At 43.5% G+C, this 16871-nt stretch overlaps 1 protein-coding gene across 1 annotated transcript in view; it reads right to left on the reverse strand.

Annotated features, from left to right (window-relative positions):
- The window catches only part of RFX3 (regulatory factor X3), an 80995-nt gene that overhangs the window by 26340 nt on the left and 37784 nt on the right, over positions 1-16871 (reverse strand). Inside the window, exons 5-6 of the mRNA XM_066615069.1 lie at positions 8265-8446; positions 6352-6471 (exon numbers count right to left, since the gene is read on the reverse strand). Of these exons, the coding sequence (XP_066471166.1) occupies positions 6352-6471; positions 8265-8446 (302 nt within the window). The remainder of the gene's footprint in view (positions 1-6351; positions 6472-8264; positions 8447-16871) is intronic.

The raw sequence follows: 16871 nt of genomic DNA on the forward strand, positions 1-16871 counted from the left end.
CTGCACTTGTTGTTTTGCAGTGCAGACCGGGGAACCTCCCTGTTCAGCCTTGCAGCTCAACACAGAGGATAGAATCTGGCCAAGCAGGGCTCTACTGGTCCCACCCCCCTCCCACAGGTGGATCCTTGCAAAAAAAAATTTTAATGCATGGATTTTTAAAAATAAAACTATGACATAGTTTTGCTAAATGACATTATTTTTACCCAGATGACAGAACCTAGGGAAACATCTAACTAAGCGATTTTCCACATTTTTCATTTCATGGCACACTGACGAGATACTAAAATGGTCAAGGCACACCAGCAGTTTTTAAACCATTGACAAGGAAAAGACGAATTCCTTACCTAGGAAGTCTTGTTCTCTGTGGAGGAAAGGTGCATTCCTTAATATGGGTTTGCCCTTGTGTTGCTAGGCAGGTTCTAAACAAGTCACATGACCTCCTCCACACAGAGGGCTCTCATTTCCCAGACGGTATGTCGAGCTTATGAACCAATTCACAGTAACTCCAGATAGGAAAATAAATCTCCAGGCACAGTCAGAAGTAGAAACTAGGAAGAGCCTCGAGTCAAGTTAAATGGTGCATAGAATAAGAGAGGGGAATAGAAGGGAAAGTACCCTACTATCTCCCGTCCAGTTACTAACCAACGGGAATGAGATTTTAACAACTAACATGGCACCTTTACTGCATTTATACAGGAATTGACTCAAGAAGTTGCGTCTAATTAATGTAAATGGTCATTTTTTCTGTTTAACACCCTGGTTTTATTATTTATGCCAATAAAGGTTTTTGACTTTACTTTCTCCTGGCCCCCAAAAATCCCAAGGAGAGAGAATGTCCCCAGTTTTAGGAGGTGGGTGGAATGCACCCTTCCTCCACAGAGAACAAGACTTCCCAGGTAAGGAAATCGTCTTTTCTCTAGTGGAGGAAGGGTGCATTCCTTAGTATGGGATGTTCAAGAGCAATACCCCCTCTGGGTGGGAGAAAGGGACGTTCGCTTAGGGATTAAGGACCTTTTTGAGAATCCTTCTCCCAAATGAGGCATCTGAAGAAGCAGCAGTATCAATTTGATAAAGTTTGGTGAAGATGTGGAGAGAAGTCCACGTCGCTGCTTTGCAACACACCTCGCAAAGGTAGGTAGCCACGCCTCTGAGAGGTTGTGTTCACCCTCTGGAGGAGAGACCTCTGATGCTCTATGGCACTTTATTATGCATTCCACTATCCAGTATGCTAAAATGGAGGAGGAGATTTTCTTTCCTGTGGAGCTTCCCTGAAAGCAATGAACGGAGCTTCAGACTTATGAAGCAGCTTGGTATGTTAGATATAAAAATGGAGTGCGCTTCTCACATCCAACCTGTGCCAGATTTTCCTTTGCGGATGGCTTGGTTATTGCAAAAGAAGGGAAGACTGAATTCCTGCTCTCTATGAGATAAAAGAGTTTACTTTGGGAATAAGTGTGGTCAGTACTTAGTATTACCTTTTCTTTATGAAACACATAAAGGTCAGGAAGCACGGACAGGGAAGTCAATTCTGAAACTATGAGAGCAGAAGTGATTTTGAACAGAAAGTTCAGAAGTGATTTTGAACAGAAAACTTCAAAAATGATTTCTCTTATAGGAGTTTTGGTCAGGGGTTTGCAATATGGGGCAGTGAGAGCCTGCAAAAACCCTGTTAAAGTCCCAGTAGGAGTTCTCTTGATAGGAGGAGGATTCAGGAGAGTTGTTGCCTCTCAGGAATCTCTTAACGTGTGGTTAACATGTGGGGATGAAATATTTTAGTTCCTAGACCTGCTCCTATGGAGCCCTGATAGGCTACTCAATAGATGCATTCCTAAGATGCACTGAAAGGCTGCAGCCTGTCTGTGGTGTTAGTCCGCAGGCCCTTGTCCAAGTCATTTTATAAGAAGTCCAAGACTGTGGACACACTGAGATTGGATGGTGAAAAAGCCATATAGAGGTATCAATGTCTACATATTTTCCAGATGTTATAACTTTTGTAAGTGGAATGGTGTCTAGATGCCATTAAGGCAGGAATCAAGAGTAGCCAAGATGAGCTAGTCCTACTCTGTCAAACTCCACACAGTCAGGTGGGACTGCATAGGTTGTGGGTAAAAGAGGGGCCCCCTGGGAGAGGAGATCTTGATTGGGAGGAAATTTCCAAGGATCTCTGATGGATAACTTGAGGAAATCTGGGAATCAGGGTCCCTTCAGCCACCTCTGCGCTACTAAAAAGACTTGTGCATGTAGTAGACAGATGACTTTGAGAACCAGAGGGAGAAGCAGAAAAGGGGAGGAGAAGGCATATAGAATGAGCCATTCAGTGTTTAGATAATCCATGCTTCTGCACCCTACTGCTGATACCTTGAAAAGGATCACAAAGTTGGGCATTGTCACTTGATGTGAACAGAACCAGGACTGGAGTGCTCAGGTGAAGAGTCATGTCTTTGAAAGCCTGGAGTTCAAAACCTCCACTCCGCCTCCCTGAGTCTCTGGAGGGTGAGCCAGTGTGTGTCAGGGTACTGAACTCCTGCTAGGTGTTCTGCTTGGCGGGAGAGTAAATTCTTTTCTGCCTAGTGAAAAAGAAGTGAGACTTCTAGAGCTAGACCTTGGGCCTTGGTGCCTCCTTGGTGATTTAAAAGCTTTGGCTGATACATGTCTGTTCTGACAATTTTATGGTGATCTTGTAGGGAGCTGTGGAAGACTCTGAAAGCTAGATGAATGGCTTTCAATTCTAGGTTTATGCTCCACAGAGCCTCCTGGGGTGTCCACTTGCCCTGAGTGAAAAGACCTGTAGTGTGTGCACCCCATCCTAATACGTTGGCTGTGATGGTTCTGTGTGGAACCTCCACACTCACCCCTTTTATGAGTCATTCCTTCTGCAACCATCAGTGGAAGCAGGGGAGAAGCAGGGGAATTCTGATGAGTAAGTGAACCCAGCTCCCTATTTGTGGCTGAAAGGGATGGAGGACTTTCTAAAGCCACCTTGTGTGAAACTGAGCCCAAGTTACTAGGTCCTGGAGAGAGACTAGTATTCCTAGCAGCCTGGATAATAGCATCACATCCAAGGAGCTGGATGTGAGAACTAATTTCAGGAGTCCCTTTAGCTTTAGACAACGCTCCTGAAATGGTGTTGCATGAAAGGATCTTGTATTGATGAGAACCCTGAGGTGTTCCAGGGTGTAGGAAGGAACAAGGGCACTCTTTGTACGGTTGATCGCATATGGTAGAAATTCCAGGGATTTAATTGTGGTCAGGACATTGTTCAAGACTTGAACCCTGGAGGGTGTCCTGAGTAGAAAATTGTCCAGCCAGGGGTAAACAAAGATCCCCTATTGGTGCAGATGAGCCACAACTGTCACCAAGATCCTGGTGAAGACCCTGGGGAATGATGTCAACCTGAGTGTGAGTGCTCTGTATTGATGCCAGTGCAACAAAATCTGAGATAAAGCTTGTGGGTCTTCCTGATTAAATATGGAGGTAAGCCTCTGAAAGGTCAATGGAACAGAGGAAATCTGCCTTCCCCAGGGCCAGAACGGATTTGATATTTTTCCTGTGGAATTTGTGGTAGACTATGAAACAGTTTAACCACTTGAGATTCAGAAAAGCTGTTTTTTTTAACAAGGAAGAATACTGAGTAGACTCCGGAATACGCACATTGGAGTACACAGTGGGCCACCAGTGTGCAAACTTGAGGAGATTGCCCCCACCAGCACTAGGTCTTTGAGTGGCATGGCATCAGGTGGTTCTGCCTTTGTCCTGTTTAGAGGATTGGCTGGAAGATGGAAAATTGGAGGACTTTGCTGTGTGGTGATGCAATATGAATTTGCTCAAGTGGGCTCTAATTCAGGTTATCCTTTGGGGCAAAAAGACCATCCTTCGCCTCAAAAGACTGATGCTGAAGGTTAACGTTCTTTTTGCGATTAGTAGGCAGTATTTTCCTATTATCCTTGTTTTCGACTGAAAAAGGATCAAGAACTTCGCCAAAGAGTTTATTGCTCATAAAGGACAGAGCTGCAAGCCTGGCTTGGGATGCTGCATGTTCGTCCCAGTGCCTAACTCATTGTGCATGGCAACCAGAGAAGAGGTCACAGAATGTGCACTGATTTGAAGTGCATCAAGGGACACATCAGCCAAGAATGTGGTTAGAAATAGCTTCTTTAAAGTATCCGTCCCAGGCTTAGGGAGAGAAGAGTCGGCACGAGCTAGTTTTTCTGCCCAGTAATAAGTAGCCCTGGGCATTAGCGTTGGCAGCACTAGCCCTGAGCACAAATGAGTTTTCAAACACTCTTTTAGGTGTCACTTCAACTCTCTTATTGCATGGGTCTTTAGGACCCTGTTCCCCCTCAGAAGGAATGATGGCATGGGATGATAAAGCAGCCACCAGTGCATCTACTTTGGAAATTTGCAGTGTCCAAAGCTTTCTGTGGTAATAAAGCTTACCAATCAATTTTTGTGCGTGCTTCTTTTGCACAGGCACTGCTCACTCTGTGTGCATGACAGATTTAAATGCATCAGGGAAGGGAACCTCTGCTGTCCTGCGAGGGCGCTGAGAAAACAAAAAACTTCACCCCCAGCTCTGTTAGAGTGGCAGAAGAAGAGGTAGTAGGCTCAGTCTTGGGATTAAGGCTAAGAGTTCTGGTTGCCCCGGACACAATCTAAGGAAAGTGTCCACAGGAAGAGCCTAAGTGGTTGCACACACTGGTGTCTCTTCTCCTGAGAGTCTGTCCTTCTCTCGAGGAGGAGACCTCCGAGGAGCCTAACTCATCAAGTCATCCACCCCCAGACCCCTTCAAGCTATATTTCTGTGGGGGAGTCTTGCGCCTGGTGGACCTCATAAACGAGGAAGACTTAACGCTTGGGGGGACGATTCCTCTGCCTCCAAAGGGCAGAAGAGCGAGGAGTCTGAGGAAGGCTCAGGTCGTTTAGCTTTCTTACTCAGGGCCCAGCGACCGAGGCTCCTGCACAGGTTCTGCTGCATGGCCTAATTTTTCTGCCACAGCTTTGTCTACAGTTTCTGGTCCCACAACACAGCATGTGATTGGGCTTCCTGAGAGACAGGGATCCTCCCTAGAGGTGGGTGCCTCCCCTGCTGAGCCTGAGAAGCCAAATTCTCCCCTCCCCTGGGTAACGGAGGCTGAGCCTGCAGTGTCAACTGAGACCATTATCAGCACTTACCTGAGGTCAAACGGGGGGTCGTCCTTCGCACCTACTAGTCCAAGACTGAACGTGCGAAAGGAAAATGGTGCCCAAGAGGTTCACCTCCAGAGGCCTGAGGTCAATTACTGAAGCTTGGGAGCACTGGGCAGGACGGGCACTCTATTTATAGAAGGTGCCTGCCTTGCCCCCTACGAGCAGAGCTCAAAGCATGGGCAGAGGAGGCCTGTCAGCTCCTTCACTTCTGCCACAACAGCTGTGAGGCGTGAAGTTTTGGGACCTGTTTGCGTCGAGGTGGCATTTGGAGAATGAGGCAGTGGGCACCGTGAATCCTCTGGACCATTGCTGCCTTCGCCGCTTGATAGACTCAGGGAAAAATAATGCGGGGGAGCTGAGAAGCTCCTGGCACAAAAATGCCTCATGAAAACATTTAAGCCCCCCACAGCCAAAGCGGGCCCCTGAGGGAGCTTCACCGTATTTTCCCTCCAGTGCCTTAAAGGACTGGCCCCCTCAAGGAGGAAGGAGGAGGAAAGTAGAAAAACAGTTTACTTCAGTGACAAAAGAGTGAAACAGCCCCTCAAAACAAGGGAGCAAAGTGACTTGCGACCTTTCGCCATCGAGGCAAGGCCGAACGGGGAAATAAGAGCCCTCTGTGCGGAGGAGGTCATGTGACTTGATTAGACCCTGCCTAGCAACACAAGGGAAAAACCAATACTAAGGAATGCACCCTTCCTCCACTGGAGAACACCATGCTGGTGGTGGGAGGCTCGCATCCCCCAATGGCCCTACTACTAATAAATGACTCTCCCCCAACTCCCATGGCACACCTGCAGACCATCCATGGCACACCAGTGCGCCATGGCACCCTAGTCGAAAATGGCTGACCTAACTGAAAACTCTCCAAGAGCTCAATCCTATCCATGTCTTCTCAGAAGCAAGTCCCATTATAGTCAATGAAAGTTACTTTCAGGTAAAGTGGACTGGATTGCAGTCTAAGGACCCAATTCTAAAGAGTGCATGCTGGCTTACCGCCAGCGCGCACTGTCACAAACATGCCATAAATGCACATTTGCAGGCCCTAGCATTGGTGACAACTTCTTGTGAACTAAGAAGATGCTTCCATTCACCTGTTCTCTCAAATTACTAAGCAGAAAGTTGAGAAACACACTGAACATTAATTGCCATTTCACAATATTCTACCTTTGTTTCTGCTGCATGGGTTGCTGTCTCATTGCCATATATTGCATGTCCTCTTGTAGCCGATTAAGAGGAGAGTCTGGCTTGACACGAATCCCATAATAATGATATTTGGAGTTTCCTCTGTGGGGAAATAAACAAAAATTTAAAAGAGGAATGTACATAGTCTGACAGTTATTATGTCCTCTTTGATTACTCTCAGGCAGTTCAATCCTAACTTGCGCTGGAACAAGCACGCCGGCGGGCCTGTGCTACATTCAACACAAGTTTGGGGCTGACTGCAGGCCAGCCTGTACCAAGGGGAAATAATTCCCCTTGCCCCAGGTAACACTACAGTAGCCCCAATGGGGCCATTTGGATCCATGCTATCTATAGAGGTGGCGCAAATCAGAGCAGCCCGGAGCTGCACATGGCTGCCTGGGAACAGAGCTACAATCCAACACAGGTGCCGGATTTATGTCCCGCTTCCTACTTCCTGCCCTTCATCCACCCTTTCCATGCCCCCCCCCCCGATCACCATGCCGCCCTGGAAAGACTGGTGCAAACTCACCCGTCTTGGGGCCCGTGGTGGCGCGGCGGGGAGGCCAGCACACATTCTCGCACCAATCTCCCTGATTTGAATGGAGGCACAAACGTGCTTTATAGAACATTTACAACCCTCCCAGGCCAGCACAAGGGACTTGTGCCACCCCAAGTGCGCGTTAGGATTGCAACCTAAGTCTTGCAAATTTAGGATCTGAACCTTGTTCCACATTGACACTGGCTACTCTGGTGTCTGTATACATATATAAGGTAATACAATACCAGTTCCAGAACAAAAGATATCGTTATGTGATACTTTTACTGCACAAACTTCTGAGTTTTACAGAACTTTCCTTCTGACAGAATGGAAAACCATCTGAATCTCAAATATTTATAGACTATAGCTCAATACAAATGCAAATATTTTATAATCATTTCACATGCTCGCCTGTTCACGTGGCCTTTAGCATTTAAATAGAAAATGTCCTGAACAGCAGGGAATTGTAGACTGTTGTAATGATTAAGAAGCTCAATGCTCCCTAAGAGCTCATAATCAGTTAAACTGTTTAAATCCCATTAATGTCAGTTGGATTTAAGCAACCTTAAGATATGTGTAGGATAGCAACCTTAAGGTGTGTGTAGAATTGCAACCAATACCTCTAATTTATTCATGGGACTTTGCTTGCAAAGAAAAAAAAGGAAAAATTGCAATTCTTATGCCTTTAAGAACACATTTTATACAGCTCCTTTTCTGACAATAACATAAGATCAAAAGGAAGTCATGCTGAGCAAAATATTTGCCAGAAGATTGAGCAGCCTTTCCCCTTGAACATTAGTCTAGGAATGTTTGTTTATGTTTGAAAAATTCTATTTGGTTTTACCCATAGAGTAGTGCTTGGGACTTTTACTGCATTATATTAGCTAAGCAACATGCTATGACTAATATGCAGAGTTCCTTTGTATTTGATACATTTGTCATCTGGATTGGGTTGATCATTGGGCGAGGAGTCTGCAAATCTTGCTCTGAAGTTTCAAGGAGAACTTAATGTGAAGAAAAGAAGGCTAGTTGGGAAAAAAGACATTAAAAACAAGCAGAAAAATGTGTATGAGAATCTTGCCCTACTTCATATAATGTGTAGTTCTTACATGATGTATCTTTGGTTTTGTTGGGAGGCACAACTAATATCAATAGCAGTCATTCACAATAACCAATGCACACACCTTAATTCATGTTTGAATTAAAAAGCTACATGACACTTTACCAATATTTTATACACCAATATTAGAGAAAAAGCTGTTTAGCACATTTTAAGGTAAAACTTTGTTTTTGCAGCAATTCACTTGAGAAAACCACAAATGTCCTGTTACTCAGAACTTAGCATCTTTACACTAACCTGGTTCCCAATCTCCTGGTCCGTAGACCCATGAAAATTGACCGTATCAGTTTTCCAAAAGAGGCAGCATTTACTGGGTCCAATTTATGTTCCTGACAGTGTCTCAAGTAATGGTTGTAGAGGGTACTTCTAGGCAGACTCACTCCTTCTGCTGTTTCATAGTTGTCTAATAGCCATTGGAGCTATTTCAAACAGGAAACAAAGAAGAAAAATGAACTCAGCATAACTTTCAGAACAGTTATAACTTTATTAGTGATATAGGGCACAATCCTAATCAGTCCTAATAAGTAAGTCCTATTTTGTTCAATGGGGCTTACTCTCAGGAAAGTGTGGTTAGGATTGCAGCCATAATAAATAAAAAAATAATTACTGAACTAGGTCTTAAGGTTTCACTAGCTATAGCTTTCTTCATCTCCAGATTATTCTCCACAGAAAAGCCATATGCAACACATCTTCTTAAAACAATAAATGCCAGAACTCATACCACTTGCGACCTCATACATCAATTACCTTAAGAGTGTGACAGCACAGTTATTTATGTATACTGATGTACACTTTGTAAAGTGTATACACTTGAGAGAATTTGTATATTTTGTACACATTTGAGAGAATTTAAGTAATATTAAAAGTAATTTGCATAAACAATTAACAGCACAATCCTGTCTTGTGCTGGAACAGGCAGGCCAGGAAGCCTGCACTGTATCCAGCATAAGATTGGAGCCAGAATAGGCTCAGCTGAAAGCAAGGGGAAACTCTTCCCCTTACCCCCGGATAAGCCAACCCAGCCCCAATGGGTCTCCTTGGACCTGCCTCAGGAGGTGGCACAATTCTGAGGAGAATGGAGTGGCTTGGAGCTACTCCATGCTGCTTGGGGAATGGGGTTGGGATTTGGCATAACTGCTGGGTCCCAGTCCAACCTCCCGCTCCCCACCCCCACCCACCCCCTGGAATGCTCTCCACCCGCCCTTCCCCCCAGAATACCTCCCTCCTGCCTCCTCCCCTCCCTCCCCAGCCCCCTGTGTCGGCTGACCTCAGCCAATGCAACCTTCCGTACCCAGGTCGGCATGGAGGCTGGATGCAGCCTCCGTGAGCCAGTGCGTGTCCCTGTGCCAGCTCAACCGACACACAAGGAGGTGCAAACGTGCTTTACAGCACGTTTGTGACCTTTCTGGATCAGCACAAGGGACTTGCGCTGGCCTAACACAAGGTTAGGATTGCGCCCTAAATCTTCTTATGAAGTGATGAGAATTGTTAAATGCTTCAATATTATTGATTTCCAAACTTTATTTGCAGCATTTACTTCACTAATTTTTATTGTTTCTTATAAAACAGTTGAAAATCACTACTCAAATCTTGACTCTACCAGTGATATGAAAACAGTGATACAAATGTTGGACTCTGTGGAACTATTTTTTCTTTAGCATATTGAGTTTAAATTTCAAAACAGAAAAGCATTTATATGGACTGCAGGGGTTACATCTTGGAAGAAACAAACACCTCTGAAGGATGCCCATATATACAGACTGACAAGCTATTAAGTACTTTAATATGAGGAAATCAAAGAAAAAAGCCTATCCCAATATAAAGGTTAACATATGGCTTTATTAATGACCTCTATTATCAGCTTTTAAATAAATCCTACTGAAAATCCTTATTAAATTAGACTATCCAATAAAATATAAATCCTAGATAAATATAATACAATTTCAGATGTCATCAAACTTCAGAAGAACATACACAAAATACACAAATAGTTATATAAGAATGCCTATTGCAATTGTATTAAAGATTAGAAAATATATCTACTGAAAAAGAGTCATAAGCACTTTGTACAATAAGACAGAAAAGGTGTGAATACAATTAATTATGTAACACATAACTACATATTAAAAAGCTAAAATGTAAAAGTCACAATTAGGCACCAACAAGATCTGTGGCTTCTAAGGAGATCAATTTCATGCCACACTTTTAATTTAAGGGGTCATGATATTAAAAGTTGCTATTTCAGTTTATAAATTTACTAACAGTGATAATGAGAAAATGAAGAGTTTTAGCATAGTGACTGAGCTATGAAGCAGAAGACTATTTCAGACCCGTCCTTTGCTTTAAACTCACTGCATGGACTTAGGCTAGACCCTACCTTTTAGTTTAGTCCCTCCTAGCATCCGCAATATGGGTAAAACATGGAAAGAAAATCTTGAATAAAGGGCTAAATTCATCTTGAATTGGTAGCTAGTAATTTCTTCTGGATAAAGGCAGTGAGTGTCTTAAGAAATTCTTGATGGTACCCTGATTCTGGGTTGCTGTCATGTCTGCCCAGGAATAAACCTTTGGAGTTTGGTAAACTCCTGGCAATTTCTCATCTTTTGAGAGTCCCAGCTCCCCACTCCTCTTCCATACACTGGAAAATGTCTTGACTAAGAGGAGTAACACTTGTTCGGTGATTCCCAAACTTCTCATAATTGGAGCCACACCTTTCTTTTACACTTTTAGAGCGAAGTAAGAATTACATACTTTTATATGAATCTGCCCCACTTTTTTTTTTTTTTTAAAGGAAGCATGCCCCAAACAGTAATTCATGTAGGAAGCAACAGCATCCACTGCAGGTAGTAACTTCTGCTGTATGCCTGTATTGGAAGTGACTGAATGATCTAACCACACCTACTGCAGAGACAGAGCCAAATTATCCATCTCCAGTAGAGGTGGATTTGAAGGAGGCAACACTGGTGCAAAGCCATAGTGGGCAGCTTTTTTGGTGGTAGGCTTCTCAGTTTGCTTTGCACTGCACACTTGCAACTTTTTTGCAGCGCAGCTTGGGAATCACTAGGTTAAGTTTTCCACCTGCTGTATCACTGGAGGAAAAGAAATATGTTCTCTCCTCTTTAGGCTTTTGACACTGGCAGTATTATGATACTTTATATTTTCCTTGAGTGGATCAAGCATGTATTCATAACCACAATGGCTGTAGAAGGAGTAAGCTGAGTTAAGTGAAAATACGTCACAAAGTTATTATTTATCAAATTTCTGAACAGTCTAATGCATTACAGCAGGAATTTAAGGCTGCAGCAACCTCCACACTTGTTGGACATCTCTCAGGACATGTTGGCATCCTTCAGTCTCAGAAGACTATGGTATCACACTCTGAATGGTGGTTCTGGAACAGAGTGTCCTCTCCAGTGCGCGAAGCCCGGGTAAAGTAGATATGAAGAATAGACTGTTTCCCATGCAGCAAATCCCCCCTCTCCACGTCACTTGAAATGGTCCAATGGAAAGGCAGAGGCCAATACGGTTGGTTCCAGCAGCGTCGCAGGAGTTGCCAGAACGTGACTGTGTTCAGCCATGAACTGCCTCAGGGACTCCGGCTCTGGATTTTGCCTCGAAGTTGACTCCTGAAGCCTTTTCCATAACTGGATGTAGCCACAAGGCAGTGGAGGTTTGGGATCAGAGTTTTCCTTCTCTCAGATGAGCTACCTTCCCAGGCTAACGAGTCCCATCTACCTGGTGGCTGTTTAGTCGCCTCTTAGGACAAGTACAGCCAAACTGAGGGCCTATTCTTATCCCCAGCCTCCTGGGGAATCTCAGGACAATGAGTGGCATAAAGCAGAGGACAACAAGTAAGTAGTAAGATGTCGCTCCTCATAGCCATCCCTGAGGGTGAGGCTGCTAATTCTTTCCAGTAATTGGATTTGTTTGAGAGCTGCAAACTCCAAGGTCTCTTAAGGAGATCCCCTTGTGCCCAGAGTTCCTGCTGGATGCAAAAGCATATGTTGTAACAACTATTCAAAGGTTAAAATATCCCAATGCTGGGATATTGCTGGGAAGGCAAAGATCCAGGCCACCAAAACTAATCAGGAAGCATAATAAAAAATTCCCTACCATCTCTGTCAACCAGCAGCCAATTATTCCACAGTGAGACTTTCATGAAGAAATCAATAAATTACAGGTTATGTGAATGAAAAGGCACCCAGGAAGTCTGCTTTAAGAAATAATCTTTTTAAAGCAGTCTTCCATTTGGTCTGACATGAGTTAAACTGCCTCACAAGATAGCACAGAACTGAATTACAAACAAGGTAGGAGAGATACTATGAAGAGTGATGATGGGGGTAGTCATCATCCCTGCTTAACATGAATGAGGTTCTGCGGGACTGGACACCCTCTGGCTTTCTTAACCCCCCCCCCAACACACACACACATATCAAGCATAATTAGAACTCTGATCAAAGGTGGAAGTAATCTTTCTGTAAAGTTTAGTAAGGAATTACATTATGGTTCAGATCTCACCTCAGCAAAAAAACCCATTAAGTGGCCTTCAAGACAAACCACCCACTCTCAACGTCAGCCCCTCATCAGCAACTGGGGATAATACCGATCTGGCTTACATGGTTTTGTAAAGATTAATGACATAATGTATATGAACATTCTAAAGTGCCATATCAATTGTACTGCTATCACAGATAAAGCTATGCCAGAGAACTTCAAATCAAGCTGCTTTTTGCTGTTTCATTAAAGCACAAATTAAACAATGTATTATCTTATTTTAGTTTACTGACACAAAATCATTTTCAGACAGCTCTTATTCACAAATGTCCTTCCAATTAGTTATTTACCATTATGAGCACACAAACTATGACTAAGACACCATGGGAAATTGTAACCTTTACCTTGGTGTATTAAAAACACTTATGTGCTTCACTAATTAACTGACATAAGCATACCTGAGGATAGCAAGTAAGAATATTATAGCTTTCAAACTTTGCACTTAACTCTTCATAATTAATCAAGCTCGATTCAAGTAGATATGCTATTGCCATTTAACCCAAAGGATAATACTATCTACCAATTACAACAACCATACACGTTACCCAATTAAATCTGACATGTAACATTTGGGATTTTTCACCCAGAGGGATTATAACCTACTTAGATTGATTTTAAATACATTTTCCTAATAATGGTTACTATTGACAAAAGTTAACTTTCACTTGCAGTAGCCATTGTTGGCAGAGCACAATCCAGTATTTAGAACACAACAAGGACCTCTGTTTTAGGTCATACATATTTCAATGGCAAAAAAATCCTTTATTTTGGATTATAAAATGAAAAGAATATCATCCTATGCCATACATAATTTTAAGAAAAAGAAATCAACATATGCTCTCAGTGGTACCCAAACTGTGGGTCTGGGACCCACCAGTGGGTCATGAGCCAATTGTTCTGGGGTTCCAAAACTGATAGGGTAGATTAGGTTATGTGAATCAAGGGTTAAACGAACCACTACTTGCAGGGAGCACTGCTGTCCAATCACTGTTATAACCACATCTCTTGGCATTTAAAAATAAGGCAGCAGCCTCTAGGACTTCTAAAACGTTTGAGAACCATTGTTCTACATTAATGGTTCCCAAACTTTTTAGCAACAGGACCCACTTTTAAAAATGACACTTTCTCTATCAAGACCCACCTAGTTTTATAAAACCTCTCAAAAAAATTTCACTCTATCAGCTGTTCAAGCCTCTGTTTTTATCCTTTTTAATATTGGGGGGACACACACACGTTCTGGAGCATTTGTTGAGCTCCACAGATATCCAATCAGGACCATTCTGGTGGCTTTGTGTTCCCCTTCGCCTGGACTTCAATAAGAGACAAGGCACAATTGTCTACTCATGAGTAAACACACACGTGCAGCTCAGTTTCACTTTTCATAGGGCTCAATACATTTTTCTTGTCAGCGATCAGCTTGTTTTCACGACCCATTTTCACGACCCACCAATAATCATGTCAGGTCTCATTGATGGGTCCCAAATAACAGTTTGGGAAACACTGATCGGCATGTTTGGGGGCACGAAACATCACAGAGGGATAACCAATAGTTCTCTTGTACAGTATTGTATACTAGTAGTGCATGGACAACACAGAAACGTCCCCTGCCTTTAAGGTACTAGGAGGCAATATCTCGCTGAAAAGGCTAAACAGACTTTGGCACAAAGGATAGGTCTATCAATGAGCATTAGTACTATAACTAAATGGAACTTCAATGCATATCATCTCTTGAATAACAGGTGCTGAGAAGAAAAATGATTAACATCAAAGTAATAAAAAATCATAAAAATGAGGAGGCATTAATACTCTATCCAATACATAAATCATTTTAAGAAAATGCAAGTTAATAACATTAAGACATTGGGTTATACCAGTGGTTTTCAAACTCAAAGTGGAGAGTTTGAGCCACTGTAAGCGCTTGCGGGGGCGGGGGGGGAGGCAGCAGGGGCGGGTGGAACGCAGGTGATCCCCAGGATCATGCCGCTTAGTTATGGTGCTGTTACCCAAGCCTCCTGCAGCCTCCCCGGGTTGTGAGGAGCCTGGTGCGACCTTTGGCAGGGCTCCCTGCAGCAGTGAAAGTAAAAGCGGAGTGACCGCGCCCCCGCCTCTGCTAAAGCACGTATAGGGGGCCCTCCGTATCTGCAGATCCTGTATCCATGGTTCACTTATCCACAGCTCCCCTCTCCTACAGAGACTCTTCTGAGCCCAGCAGAGGCTGCGCGCATCCACCCATGGCCTATGTAAGCCTCACAATGGCTGTTTATGTAAAAAAAAAAAAATGCAACCTCTGGTTTTACGGATAAAATGGAAGTGACGGTTTTATACCTTTAAAGGCATTAGAAGGGCCAGGGAAGCCCTCAATAGCTTTTAAAGGCATTAAAATGCCGGTTTTTCCGTAAAACCGTAAATTGTGTTTTTTTCTGGCCTAAGCCATTCCAAGCTCTGCAAAAGCTGCGGATGGATGCATGCAGCCTCTGTGGGGCTCAGAAGAGCCTCTGCATGACAGGGCATCCTTGATATTAACGGTTTCAGGTATCCACAGGAGGTTCCACAGGGACTTAACTCCCACAGATACCGGGGCACAGCCGTATATTTCTGCATGATTAGAAGGTTGCAATCCTATACATGCTTTACTTGAGAGTAAGCCCCACTGAACATAGTGACATTTACATCTGAGTAAATCTATACAGGTTTACTGTTCTTAATTGTTAATTGTAAGTTTTTTCTAACATCAAACAATGGAAAACAACAGTACCTCAAGGTCACCGATATGGTCACATGTTCCAAAGCACCTTTAAATTACATTTTAGCAAATCATAAATGAAAATGTATCAACCAATAATGTTTACATCTATTATCCAGTTTAATCCCACATCCTCTCCCCCAACCTTCAACAAACCTAACAATTACCACATAACTTCTAGACACAAAAATAAGAAATGAGACTTATTGGGTTAGGGCAGAGGTTCTCAAACTGGGCATCGCGATGCCCCAACCAGAGAGCCCTGGCCTCTTTCCCCTTAAGGCTGCAGTTTTCAAACTCTCCAGGAGTTCCGCAAGCCTGGAAGTGGAGCCCGATTGCTCCACTTTCACTTTCAGAAGGCTGGGGAGCCCTGCAGACATTCGCGCAGAGCTCCCCACACCCCCAGGACACTGCTGCAGGAACTGGTGAGTGCATCGCAGTCCCTGCAACCCCATTAGTGATGCAGCCCCGTTAGTGACACAATCCTGGGGATTGTGTTGCTGCCTCCTCCCTGCCCCTGCCCTGTAAGGGGGCAGAGGCCAGGGCCTTCAGGCTGGGGCATCGTGACACCCCAGTTTGAAAACCACTGCCTTAAGGTGTGGGAAGGGGAAGGTAGCAATGCAACTTACCAGAGCCTCCTGGAGGTGCAGGGGGCCCCGCACCAGCCTCTGCAAGGCCCCCTGAAGCGTGCTGTCTTTGAAAATATTGATCGTGATCCACTGCCAGTTTCTCAATCGCAAACTGGAAGTGAGTTGCAATTGTCAACAACAACAAACAATTGGTATTTTCAAAGTCAGTGTGCTTCGGGGGGCCCTGCAAAGGCTGGCATGGGGCTCCCTGCACCCCTGGGAGGCTGCAGGAGGCTCTGGTAAGTCCATCCAAGCCCCTATGCCCCTTCACAGCGACGTGATCTTGGCGATCAGGTCACTGCCTCTTCCTCTCCACAAGGACTTACTGCGGGACTCAAAATCCCTTGGGGTTTGAGAACTGCTGGGTTAGGGAAGACAAGGAAGTATTCTTCTTAAATGTTCTAATTCCATAACAAGCAAAAATCACCATTTTATTAACAAATAAAAGTGTTCCATCTTACAACCTAATGGTTCATTTTTCTGACAAGAAGTATATGAATAAAACCAGAATATAGTAATATCCAAGTGGTATCAGAAGAAATATAAAGGAACTTTTTCTTTCTTCAGGTGATTGACTAAAATTTTTGATTTAAATGTTCTGATTTAAATAAGCTATCAAGTTTTAGCCTTGGAGCACTAGATTCTATAAGATAGCTAATTTTGTTGGGCCATGTTACAATAATATTGAAAATTACAAATTACATAATCGAAAATCGCTAGGTTTTTTTAGCTTTTTATGATGCAGAAAATAGCGTAAGTCTATTTTTACGCAGGCTTATTCTTTGATAAAAGACAAATAATTTTCAAAAGATTTACCAATTCTTTTCAGAACCTATACACAGTTTACTTATAGACAAACAGGTAAATCTTTTAATGATTGTGTGTACAAAGCATGACCCTTCCCTCTCCTTTCCAATA

Source organism: Tiliqua scincoides, chromosome 2 (assembly GCF_035046505.1).
Source record: "Tiliqua scincoides isolate rTilSci1 chromosome 2, rTilSci1.hap2, whole genome shotgun sequence".
NCBI lineage: Eukaryota > Metazoa > Chordata > Lepidosauria > Squamata > Scincidae > Tiliqua > Tiliqua scincoides.